Source organism: Betta splendens, chromosome 14 (genome assembly GCF_900634795.4).
Source record: "Betta splendens chromosome 14, fBetSpl5.4, whole genome shotgun sequence".
In the NCBI taxonomy this organism is placed as follows: domain Eukaryota; kingdom Metazoa; phylum Chordata; class Actinopteri; order Anabantiformes; family Osphronemidae; genus Betta; species Betta splendens.
This window is the reverse complement of record NC_040894.2, coordinates 8,036,290-8,049,751: the sequence shown is the minus strand read 5'-3', so window position 1 is coordinate 8,049,751 and position 13,462 is coordinate 8,036,290. Positions and strand designations below refer to the sequence as shown.

The 13,462-nt window shown below is 46.6% G+C and overlaps 1 protein-coding gene across 7 annotated transcripts in view; it reads left to right on the top strand.

Moving 5' to 3' along the window:
* The window catches only part of LOC114869057 (disks large homolog 4), a 46,307-nt gene that overhangs the window by 20,266 nt on the left and 12,579 nt on the right, over positions 1 to 13,462 (top strand). For 4 of the 7 annotated variants that reach the window (XM_055514619.1, XM_029172868.3, XM_029172867.3 and 1 more), the window contains exons 2-3: positions 5,405 to 5,566; positions 9,496 to 9,552. In XM_055514619.1, the coding sequence (XP_055370594.1) occupies positions 5,405 to 5,566; positions 9,496 to 9,552 (219 nt within the window). Of the gene's footprint in view, positions 1 to 4,849; positions 5,068 to 5,200; positions 5,252 to 5,404; positions 5,567 to 9,495; positions 9,553 to 13,462 lie in introns of those variants that run through there. The other 3 variants (XM_029172871.3, XM_055514616.1, XM_055514618.1) reach the window with 3 other exon arrangements.

The window sequence follows — 13,462 nt, the reverse complement described above, 5'->3', positions numbered from 1 at the left end:
TGTTACATGCAGATATTGTGAGTCATGATTAGATGCTGTATTGTTGCCCAAAACCTGTACAGGAGTCATATTTCCTCCAGGTTCTGTGTCTCATAACACAGTGTTGCAGTCTCACGGTGGGTTGTTATCAGTGCTCTTTTACTTCCGTGGATCTTTTGGGATGTACAGTACGTCACAATGCAGGGATGCTGTTTTACTGTTCCTCTGAATCTTTCACAGCCCCAAACACCAACACCAGCCTAGCTATCATATTGCTGGGAACTGCCAAGGTGATCTCCCAAGGTTACTTGTTTGCATGGCCTCGTTTCGCTCAGAAACACCAACACAGAGCATCGCCATCATTAAACGGGGGGCCTAAATTATTTTTTTTTATGCGGTTTAAACATCCAGCTGAGCTTTACTGTTCTCCTTTAAGCTTAATGGCCATTAATGGCCCCACAACATTTAATCAAGACAAACTGAGATGTAAAATTTGTCTTTAGGCCACAATTCAGCGCAGTTATATGAAGGCCAGACTAATTTCATTTTAAGTGGAAACCCAGCATATTAGTGTAGTGAAGGATTTATGAATCCCACTGACGATTGCATTGGGTCCCAGACATCTTTACAGGGAAATGACCATAAGAATAGTCACATCAGACGGCGATTTGAAAGCGGAGGCACTGTGCTTTGCACTGAGCCCTGTTCCTTTGCACACATTCGCACTGTTAGGTTTTTTTTTGTAGTTGAGTAAACACAGATTCCTTTCTATGGATTTGACCTATTTTACCCTGCGCTTTATGTCATCTTCCCTGAGTGTAAACTCAGAGAAATGCAGCACCGACAATGCGCGGCAGCAGATTCTAATGCTCTGCTGAGGCCTAAAATCGAAGCCTTCAGGGTCGGGCCGTCCTCGCTAACTTAGTCTTCCTGATTTATCCGCTATCACAGGCAGCAGCTGGTGTTGTGTAAGTAACCCGTGTGCAGGTTGTAGGTGTAAGTAGCACACTCTACGCTACAGAAATGGCTCTCATCCATCTACAGAAGCGTGCAACCCGACGGGGCTCATGCATTACGCAGGGTCTCGCGCGAAACATATTGAGGTTTCTGTGAGAGGCTTTGAAAGTCCAATATTAAAAGTTGCTAACATCATTTAAAAATGTCAACGCCGCGTTCCTGCAAGAGGGGTTGCTTAGCTACACGAGGTGAGCCCACGGAAGCAGCGGAAACGACAGCGCTCCGGCCTTTTCAGCGGCTCCTGGGAAGTAGGCGTTCCCGTCGCGGACGCGTAATTTCGCGTGATTTGCGTCGACTGTCGGAACACGAGCAGCCAAGAACGCGCTGCATTGAAGAGTGGACCTCAATAAGCACCTGGCAGCGACGTGCATAATGGAGCTTCAAAATTAAACTCACAATCAAAGGAACTCGTCCTTCAGGTCGTGGGTCTCTGTAAAACACACCAATAAAGCATTTCAATGCAGAACCCGGGAGGTTCTTTTACACACGTTCCGTTGGAGATCCCAGAACGTGAGGCTCATTTCTGCTCCTACAGCACATTCGTGTTTAAGCCATTAAGAGGTCTGGCAGTGCTGCGTGTTAAAATGGCCTCTTCCATTACTGTCCGTGGACCGAGTACGGGGGAGGGTTAACACCGCGCTCACCCACAACATATATGAAAATGTGTTTACTCAGCATAACGGCGCTGTGGGAGGAGGAGGGTATAAATAATGAAGGCCGCTGCGCTTTGTGTGAAACCTGTGAGGAGAGTTGTGGGGAAGAGGCTGCACCACACCGCGAACATGGCACCGGATTGTGTTTTTGTAGCTAATTGTGTAATTGTGTGTAAGGACAGTTTACCACCCTGTGGTGTTCATAATAATAGAAAAAAAGTCAAGCTATTGTCTGTAAAGGGGGTTTAGGTTTAGGTGCAGTCGTCTGCGGAGGAAATGTGTGCGTTCAAGCTAGAAGCACAGCCCAACGCACATTATGGCCCCATTCGCTCTATGACTCTAATGGAATTACCAAATGTAATGATGATACATTCGTGTGGGTCTTATTGATGATGAATCACCCCCCACAAATGACATTCAGAGTGATTTGGATTAGATGAAGACAAATTAAGCAAATTTGGCCTGAAACCTAGGAAATAGTGAATATTAAAGGCGTCCAGGAAGTAGATGGCATTTTGTTTTCCTGATTTAGTTTTATGATTTTTTTATCTTGCGCTGCAGGAACATATGCCTTTCGGTGGTGAAGAGAGCCTAACAGCACTTTGGGGAATTCATTTTTATTTTTAGAGAAAGTTTTAAATCAGTTGGGACAATAAGCAACTTCAAAAAACAGAGACCTAAAAGTTTTTATACGTTTGATAAAAGAAGTATTTTTTTTTTTTTAGTTTGTTGCTGGGGTGAATGGGCACCTGGATTATTTCCCTCAGGGGCTAATTCAGTCTAAATATGCCTCAGTGTGACAGACTTTGACTCTGCAAACATCACATTTATTTACATTTGTTTACTGGCGATCGTCGTCCTTCTGTAGTAACGCATCCTGATGCTCCTCCTCGTGATGTGGAGCTGTCATGTTGTTTACAACTGAACATTAGCGTCACCGCTCCAACGTCTTCTCTCAGTAGCATCTCGGAGCCAACGTGCTCTTTGGAACGAAGCACCATTGGCGCAGATCAGATCGCGTTTCATCACCAATTGATGCCATGTATTGCTAAATGCACACGGCGCCATGAATTCTTCTGGCCTCGTGCAGCTTTAATCCTTTGGCCCCTTGGTGAATGGGAAGTCTGTTGTTGTTGTTGCCGCTGCTGCTGAAGGATGCATCGCTCCAGGATACCAACACTTGTCACAGTGTTGCGCCGAAGCACCTGGGAGGATTAAAACCAAGTTGGACTTGGAGGACGATGCGAGGTTCACGTACACGTGAAACAACAATGGCCGTGGTAGGTGTCGGCTGGCGGCGGCAGCCGCGAGAATGCAAATGAGCTGAAAGCTGCGCTTGGGGTTTGTCACTTGTGAAAACACTTCAGGGTGAAAATCAACTGAGAAGGCAACAATGGCTGTAATTCTGCTGCGTTCAAAGTTCAAGCGACCCCAAAAGACAAACCTTGTTCCCCCATCAATGCTCCATTGAAGTGGCGATGAATCGCGCTGCTGTGCCGCGAGTGTGGAGTTCTGTTGTTGTGTCGCTGTCCCGTTGTCCATCAAAGGACGAGTGCAGCCGCTCGGTGCCAGTCGGAGCGAGTTGTTTTGTGTTTTATTCAGTGAATCCAGTTTTTATTCAAGTGCACATGTAAACCGCTAAATAGCTTCCTACTTAACATGACAGGTAGTAAATACATACAATAATACATATTCTACTGAGTTGGACATGGATATAAAAATAAACTGTGTTCTGGAGCTGATGCCTGGCAACGTGTTTGCTCCACTGACATCAGTAGATGTTCTGGCCTACATAAGAGCAGGGAGGTGTATTATCCAATGAAGGTTGAACTAAAGACAAGGCCTGGGTCTCACTTAAAGGCAGCATCTATATTTCTTTGTGTCGACCCATGTGCCTGAGAGCTCGGCTAAACTCTCACCCAAAGCACACATAATTTCAAAGCTCAGCTGGGTGCTTGAATTACAATCTGAGACGGTAGGTACTGTAGCTTCTGACATTTGGGCTAACCGGCTTAGCCATTAAGGCGCTGGATCATCAGCCTGTGCAGGTGTGGCATGCAGGAGGCGCCGTGGAGACTCTGACGCTGACCTTTGCAGCGGATCCATCCTCTAAATGTGTAGCGGGTGCCTTCCGCTGTGATATAGCGATACAATAAACCCTGGGAGCCCCAGAGGTGTCCTGCTTCGCAGGTAATTTCCTGGGCCCATTGTATAGTTACAAGCAGAATTTAATTGCTGCGCGCCGTTACAAACCCCCTGTTTGTGATAAAGCCGCGTCTGGAAAGCACATTTTATTGACAAGATGTCCAAACGTTTATTACGGCGCGCGATGTGTTAGCGCTGATGCTGCACATTATAAGGTTTTCTTTGACATCCTATTAAAAACAATAATCAAGTTATGTTCATTTAGGGTCTGTTCTTCCCGGGTTCATGTTCGCACCTACTGCGTGTCTACAGCGTCTTCATTCTCCCACACAGATTTAATGCTTTAATGCATGTATTCTGCACAGGCCTGGTTCAGGCGTGCTGTTGGTCAGAGAACATGAGGACATTTGGGAACATTAACCATCACATCCCCCTCCAGGGCAACAGAAGGAAACACGGCAGCATGAGTGTTGGTCATATGGGGAAGGCGGGGGCAGAGGAGACCAGTGGGTCGTCCTCAACCTGATCCCGAGTTAATCTGTGATTCGTCAGTCATTTACTAATCGTTTGCGCTTTTAAATTGTTTGCATTGTGCCACAGCCTCACTAGAATCCCTCGTTTGCAGCTTGTAATTATGTAACAATTCCACAACCATCCGTTTCCTCAGACGGCTGTTTTGTCCTGGCCGTGATTGATGCTCCTACGTCTTCGTGTTCACCCCTCCCCCCCTCACGTTCTCCTCCATCTTCATCTCTGTTTCGCTCCCTGGCTTTCTTGCTGTCTCAGAGTAATGCGATCCAGGACTGATGCTGGAAGCCCCGGCCGTGGCACTGCAATCTCTGCTCCGCTCCGGTTGCTAGGCAGCACGTCTGAGACAGGAACTGGTGATGCACCTCCCTCGCTGTCTGAGGGAGGAGGGGGGGGGGGGGGGGGGGTGTCAGCGCCGGCCGTCGGCCAACATTCAGAAGATGCCTCTGAATTTTCTCCATTTCTCCATTCTCGGAAGGAGCGGCTCCGTGTGACACCGCGGCGGAGGCCGCTGTGCGTTCGAGGGGTTCGGGCTCGATCCAAAAATACAAGCGCTAATGGGGAGGATCTCCGCTGTGTGCGAGAGAAGGCGCCGTGTGCAGATTTGGTGTCATCACGCCTAGAATGAAACCTACCATGTGTGGCTAACGCCGTGGGCTGCTGGCGGACTGCCCGTGTGTGGGATATCAGTAGGGGAGTAAGGTTACGAGGAAGAAGCTGCAGGATCGGCTACTGTGGAGCCACTGTGAGTCATCGGCCGCTCCATGTGGTTGTGGAGGACGGACACTTTACTCAGAGCACAAAGCTGAATGGGGCCTCTGTTTCCATCACGTCTTCACTCTGCGCTTGTGGGCGTCACACATGACTTACGTGATTTACACAGTTGGCTGGAGATGAATCTGGGATGGAAATACTACTGTGTGCGCTGGGTGACAGGAATTCGTCATTTGCACTGTTGTGTTTAAAAGGAAATGAGAGGCTGTCTGAAGGAATGTAGTGGAAACAGTGGGGTCTGTTTGTGAAGTGGACCTTTTTAATTGTGTTGCACTGAAACAACTGTCTGTCTCTGTGTGTTTCTGCAGAAGTACAGGTACCAGGATGAGGAGACGCCCCCCTTGGAGCACAGTCCAGCACATCTGGCTCCAGGGAAAAGTGCCGAGATGCTTCATATGAGTGACAAGAACCTCGCTGCCATGGAGGCGATACACGGCTACACACCTCACACACACATCTCTCCTGTCAAGGTAGGAAACGCGCGCACACGCACACACACGCACACACACACACGCACACAGACAGACAGACACACGCACGCACGCGCACGCACACACACACACACACACACACACACACACACACACACACACACACACACACACACACACACACACACACACACACACACACACCAGCCCTTAAACACTGGACCCCCCTTGTCTGTTAAATGTACAGTAGCAGTTAGAAACTGGCGAGTGACAGATTGCTTGTTCTTAAAGTGAAACATTTACATTTATAAGAGACATCATCTTAACGTTTCTAGCTGTGTTGCCAGGCAGATATATGCTCATAGTAATATGCTCCGTCTCATTCTAGGACATTACACGCTCAAGCATTTGTTACATTTATAGTGGGCTCATTCACTCATACCAAAGGCTATGAACTTCACATCCTTTTTAATGTTATACTTGAAAACTAGGTATTTTGCCAAATCCTAGTTTTTCTCAAGATAAATGATTTAATGTCAATATAATGACAATAAATCAATCTGACCCTTGACAATAAATTAGTTCAACAGCCTTTTAACACCAGCTACTTCTCTTCTTACCCTGTGATTTAGTTTGTGTGCCATTAATTAAGGACACACGACTCTGAGCAGCTCTCAGTTACCGTGTTCAGTCCTGACACGTCTGACACCAGCGGAACCACGCGTCCCCGAGACGCCGACGCAGACGACACAGGAGCTAGTGGCCGTAGAGTCCAGACGCAGCTGACGCCAGTAGAAACACGAGCTCAGTCACTTTGTCCGGACGCAGTGCATTAAGAGTTACACACGTAGGTACAAGCAGGTGTCAGCTGAGTGAGGCTCACTTCACAATGATCCATGTCATACGCCAACATATGACTGTCAGGACTGAGGGGTCTGTGTGTATTTGTGTGTGTGTGGGGGGGGGGGGGTGACGAGTTTCTCCTTTCTCCTCAGGGAGCGCGTTGATGGGAGGAGAGGCCGACTCCACCGCTGCTATTTAAAACACACAGACCCTGATCAGGGAGCGTCTCTCTGCTGATGCTCACTTTAGCATCACTGTCAAACTCAAGTCTTAGCGGTGGCACGGGGGAGTTGGCTCCAATCACGGGGAGAGACGCTGGAGACGCTTTATTGTTTGACACATAACTGACTTTCACAGAGACGCGATCGCGGCGTTGCATAATGACTCCTGGGAGTCCGTCAGCGCCGCGTCGTGAGATGTTTAAGCACATGAAGCGGCGTAGATTGTCTGGTGACCCCCGCTGACCTTTCCTGCTGGGCTCATTAATTTACTTTGTCCCCACGGAGTTTGCCGTCCTGCACGTCCCATGGTATCGGTAATTATTTGGCGCTGATGCGCCGTTCATTACAGTGATGGGAGGGAGGCTTACGCTTTTCACATACATTCTTGTGCCCTCATGCTTTTTTACTCTATACGTTTTGTTTAAATACAACATAAAAAGCTGAAAGAGTGTGTGATGAATAGTAGTGAAGGTCTGACTCAAATTGAAAAGCCATCCACTCATCATGTGCTGGGTCACATGACCTCCGTTTTCAGCAGTTCGTTTGAGCCTGTATCAACCCTGCTACACATCATTAAAGCTACTGCACAGGACGTGAGTGATCCTTTAATGTTGAATGAAACTATGCAAATACTCGAGTCTAAGATTAGTTTCGAGGCATTTGCTTCCACAGTAAGAACAGCGTATGTGCTGGAAAATAATGAGACCAACTCTCAGAATTGATTCTCTCATTAAATTCACTAACAGTGAGAAAAATAGGATATGAACTGGCTCCAGTCCTGTTTCTTGTCTTCTATGTTTCTGACCAGGTCTCATTTGGTGGATTATGTAAAATTATTGGCAATAATCAGACCTACAGTATATTCAACTGGTTAATCTCACTTACAGCAGTATTTGTGTCCCGCTAATGTCTAATGGCACGTCTTTGCCCAGTTATTTGGTTCTGGCTGCACTAAAGGCCTGCGTTCTCATGGTTCTGCTTCTATATTAGTTATAGCTGCTACACGTGAGCTGCAGAAAGCAAGCCAAGCTGGAAAAGCTGCATTTAATTAGCGTGTGTTTCCTGGTTTCTGTGGAGTTCCTCTCCATGTCTTGTAGATGGAGGATTCACATGAAATAGCTGCGCATCACCATATTTAGGTCTGTCATGACAGTGACTGTAATGAGCTGCTTATCCACTGCTCTGTGTGGGCTGGGAACGTTTCATGTCTTCATCGAGTTACATGAATATACATACTTCTGACTCCCTGTCTCAGTGTCGTGTTGCACTTCTGCTCAGAAGAGACGTAATAGTTGAAAACTGCCAACCGTTTTCTTCATTCTGGCCCCAGGACTTTTGAGAAATGTGTTTACATGCAAAGCAGTTTTATAAATCATCAAGAGGAGGCGCATCAATGTCGCGTCCAAACCAGCAAAACAGAGACACAGGAGAGTTGAACACGTTCATTAAAAAGACATGGAGTCAAATACAGAAGTGTGTCACTAACAAAGTTACAGCAGTAACTGGGTCGATGGTTCAGTTACAAATACAGCAACGATACTATTGTTATTATTATACGTGCAGAAAAATAACGTAGAGATTTTTTTCCCAAGACATGAAAGGGCGGATGTTGATGTTCAGTGTTTTGGGAATTAGGATTGCTCCTATTTCTATTTCTAGAATGGTGTCGGGAGAATTCACAGTGGGTGGTGGAGTCAAATTGGAGATAACACAGTATTTAAAATGAATACCGGGGTTAAAGCAGTTTTTATAGTCAGCTGCTGATGATGATTCTTCAATAGATTGTTTGTTGTTAAGTAGAGATCCTGCTCTGATTCTATTTCCCATGTTGAAGTAATAGGGTTTTCCTCTTGCAGCTCTGTCCCTGTGTACTGCATATAGGACCTTTCTTTCAATCAGTTTATTCATCTAACAATTTAATTTTTTATTGAAACTAGCTCTTTTTCCTAAGTAATTCTTATTACCTCTGCTAATAAAGCTAGTGCCGATGTGCCACTGAGCAAGATGTTAAAGCGCAGTGGTAGGTGGGTAATAGATCACATCAGTTCAGGATGAATCGGCCTCCTATTCAGTCCTACTTACTGTAAATCAGCACATGCATCTGTCCCAACATTCATATTTTAATGATGTGCTTTGCTGCAATGTGTCGCTTTTCCAGAGGGGGAAAATGCGGCACTGCTGTTGCTAATGCACAGGTTCAGGGTGGATTGTTTAGAGCCCTGTAGTAACTTGAGGTGTGTTTGTGTATAAAAGCATAACAATCCCACTGTGACCAGATTATGGCACACAGACAAAGACGTCTTCATCTAGTACGTCAACATTTTAGCGCTTCGGGTATGTTTTATTAAAACAAGCTTAAATTACTTAATATTGGAAATCCTGGAGTGTCAGCATTGATAAAATGTGCCCAGATCTTCATCCCAGGCACAACCACATATCATTGTTCATGTTTTATTGAGCTTCCCCATTACAAATAAGTGCACACTCGCTTCTAGCTGCAGATTAGACCTTCACAACGTTCTCAGGAATGTTCTCAGCAAGTCTGGTGTGAATGAATCTGGGGCTCATTACACAGCGTCTCTATTCGGTTAAGGTCTGGACCCCGGCTGGACCAAAAAGTGTTTCTTCTATTCTAAAGCCCGCTCCCTCCTCCGCTCTTCACAGTTGGGATATTTTCAGCTGGGTGTGCAGTTATCTTTCTGCACCATATGGAGAGCTACAGGCGCTCTCTCCTGGAGGATCATTTCAGGTTTTCAGGCAGCAAATTGATGCCGGGTAGACGTTTGACCCAATGGGACAATGGTCCTAAACAATAAAGTAAATCTACCTCCATCAAGGTATGGAGATTCTGGCCTCGTGTCCGCTGTCCTGCACAATTACCCTCTCCGCTCTACTCTTTTGCAGCCTGTGTTGATGTCTACCGGACACACTCCAATGTACACCTCCGCTGTTTCCACTCTGGTAAGACCGCGGCCGCTCCGTCGCCCGCCATCAGCCATCATCACCAGTGTGATCTGTGTCCCCATCTCCATTTGTGCTCGATTCCCCTTCACGTCAGTCTGTGACTCGCTGTCATGAAATCTCCTGTGGACGCATTTCTTCTGCTGGCGATTATTAACCGTTGACTGTGATCTCCGCACATTATCGACATTTTATCCATGTTCCTTCCAGCCAATAGTCTGTGCATTGACTGTAAATCGCGGCTCCTGTGTCGGAGCAGTGAGGCTTTGACGGACAGGCGTCTTTTGCAGGACAGACTGAAACCTGTAGGTGTCAGTGTTAGACTGTGCACTGACTCACTCCAACCCCGGAGCCGCATAAATCGCTCCTATAATCAAACCGGCAGCGTTAACGCGGTGCCGCGAAGCGCTCACATGACTAATGCTGTGGGCATCGCTTCTTGCCCACACCTCAAACACACCACACCTCCGACGGTGCCCTGAGCGCATTCCGCGTGTTTGCGCAAGTGCTAAGTAGGACAATGAACCGTATACGTCCCCTCCCACTCACAGAAGTACTTATAGAAGTGCTTGGGCCGTGCTGCGCTAACGCTGGTGTGTATAGATTACCTTGGAGCTGATGCAGTGGCCGTGGCCGTGCGGCTGTCAGTGATGTGTAGGTGGTGTCGTCACTGTGTCTCTTTATTGCTCTAATGGTGTGGGCTTTGCCAGAACCACTCCAGGCCCCATTGATTAATGTGTAGCATTGTCTCTGGAAGGACTGCAGTGGTTTGGCAGAGGTGATGCTTGGGGTGCATACTCTACATGCTTAAATGAAAATGACAGCTGGGTTTTATCCAAAAACTATATATAACTATATCTATAATAATAATTGTATAGATTTTGTCCATGGGCTTCATTCACAGACAGTTATTGGTCCCAGAGATGGTTTCTCGCCGTGCCTACGTTATATTTATCTTGAAAGACTCGGCTACATGGGCTGAAAACATTACACAACATATTTGCAATTTATCCCGCACAGGGAGCGAGAAGCAGCAGGTGCAAAGTGCTTACAAAAGACTCCCACTGCCCAGTTTATGTTACACCCCGTCTCTCCTGCTCAAAACGGTTATGTATCATCTTCTCTCCTCTCTGCCCACAGGATTGTTGCTATACATAATGCTTTCACGCTGCTCCTCTTCAGATAAAATAGCCCCCCCCCCTCCTTTTTTATGATGTGTCTGGCACTCTGCGAAATGACGAGCAATGATCATTTTTAATGTAGGGATTCAATTACTGATTTCTGTAGTGTGTGCCCAAAAGCTTCCATCACAGCCTCCCCTGTCTGCTCTGCACTCACGTCTGGTCCGTATCTGGTTTCTATCTTCATTTTCCCTGCCCTCCTTACTTTTCTTTAATAAATGTTTAAAAATGTCCCTGCAGCTCCGGTGTAATTACTGTGCAGCAGCAGCTCAGGTCCTCTGGGAAGGAGAGAAGTGGGAAGAAAAAATATGCATGCAGAAAAAAAAGGTGGGGGGGGGTGACGCTGAATGGGGGAGTAAGACAGATAGAGGGGCCTTGCAGTTGAAGGGGGGGGGGGGGATTAGATATTAGATAGGTGCACGGGTGGATTTTACTTAACAAAAAGACAACATCAGCTGACAGCTTGTCCTTCAGCGTGCCCTGACAGAGATGCTCAGCGTGCCAGCATCCGTTCGCCTGTGAGCAGAGAGCGTGAGCAGGTCTTTCTTGTCCTGTCATAACGCATGTGCCCTCAAAGCCACTCGCACCGTGTAATTATTTGTTCAAGGGAAATAAAAAAGAGACGTTTTCTAAACCCGATAGATCTGCTGCATTCAGGCATTTGCTCCGTGTTGGTGGAGGCAGTGGAATACGATACGGGAGGCTGAGCAGGAGGCACGGATTCATGGGAGCTTATTAGGGACCGAAAACACGGCACACGCTGTTTTCTAATACACGGCCTGTTCAATGAAATTCCCCACTGGCGGCCGTTGCACCTTTCGGTGGTGGCGATCTGGAGATGAACTGCAGGAACACCGTGTTCGCGTAAGGGCCCACCTACATCCCATCACTTCAAACAGACTGGTTACAGCTTAACGCGCTAAGGCTTTAGTTGCAGTCGTTATGAAGCTCCTGGATTAATTTAGTTGCATAATAAGATGAGCAAAAAAGCTTTGTGTTATAACATGTGTGTAAGTCTGTTGCTTTTTATCCAAGCTGTCCCACTAGCACGCAACTGAGAACAGATGAAACCACGCAGTGACAAACCAGAATGATGGGATGTCAGGTTGCGTTTTTGATCTCACTTTTTTTTTTCCGACCCAGAGTAGGAACGGGGGTCCGCAGGCCTCCGTCCCCTCTCTATTGCCCCTGCTCCTTACTGTAGGATGAGTCAGGCCCGTCTGAGCCGCTCGTCCTTCCAAGTTCAGCCAAAGTCTCATTCCTCCCCCTCTCACATCACCGCCATCGACATTACACAGAGAGACAGCTAAGTAATTGCCATCAAACTTTCCTGCTCGCTCCTCGTTCCCCCCGCGGTGGGGAGGGGAGGGCCACAGTAGCAGCAGAAAATATGAACTGCATTCTCACTGAGTGCAGACCAGTAGCAGGGAGGCACGACTACCGCAGTCCGCTGTCACCGATAACCGAGACTGGAAAGAGACATTTGGAAAAGCTTTTCTTTTTCATCGGCGTGGCTGAGTGTCACTTTATAACCAGGCTTATCGGCTTATCAGAAATTCTTATAATTCGAGCTTTGTTTTGGGGAATCGGCCTCCGAATAAAGCCTCTGGCGTCGGCTCGGAAAGAGGGAGACGCTAATTGGACTGTGGCTTTTTCTGCGATTCCGCATTTAAAATTTCATGAACGCGCATCCTCCGTCTGGAGCTGTGCTTAGTCGTAACTTTCGATTGGACTGAGTTGAAAGCAAGCTGAAAGTTAAAACAGGTGTCTTTGAAGTGAGGAAGTCTGGAGGCTTCCGGGTTTCTGATCAGTTGCCGTGGTTTAGTGCAGAATGCGGTGATGTCTCGTGGATATCTCAGAAGGCAAGTGAAGAGCGGAACCCGTTCTATGTGCATGTCATGTAGCGAGCTTTGCTCTCCAGCACCGGTGTAAATAGAAATTTGGCACTGGGAGCAAAATGTTCATGTCGGTGTGGTACGCTAAAAAGATGGGTTGCCGGTTCCTCGACAAGGTGCGGAAAGCCAGGAAGCATCGGCCTTATAGAACGGTAGGCGAGTTTTAAACGTGTCTTCTGTGTGTAACTCTATGTGCTCTTTTTGCAGTGCATCTGTAGTCATCTTTAATAAACTGCTGTTGTTTAGTGGCTCAAAAAATTGATTTATTTTTGTTGTTACTATGGTAACCAAGGCCAGCTGTGCCCAGTGCCCATGAATATCAGATACAGTATGATGATCTGTGTCACACACACATTCATTTTCTTTTTTAGAATAGAACTAATGTGTGTAATGTGATGATTAGCATAAATGCTAACAAATCAGCTGACGTGTTTGTGTGTGTTCACAGTTAGTTGTAGTTGCACAGAGTCACCACTAAAAAATTATGTTATGTTATTTATATTGTGACAATTGTAGCTCAGCAGGAGTGCGACCAGAAAGCACTGCGTCAAATTACAGCAAATGAGACGCAACAAAGCACAGCTGAGTGTTTTAAGTTAATCCTAGAATCACAGGAGACCTTTGCCCACAACAAACCATATGGCAGGAAATCATAAAAGTGGAAAGTTATGCAGACTTAATTTTGGTCGTGTCGCAAGGGCCCAAATCTAAATATTCCAAGGATTTAATGTTAATCAAATACAGCTGCAACTGTACAGTAAACTGTCAGAGTGAATGCTAGACTCCTACTCTGAAGGTGTGATCTTTCATTTAATATTCAAAGGCATATCAAGC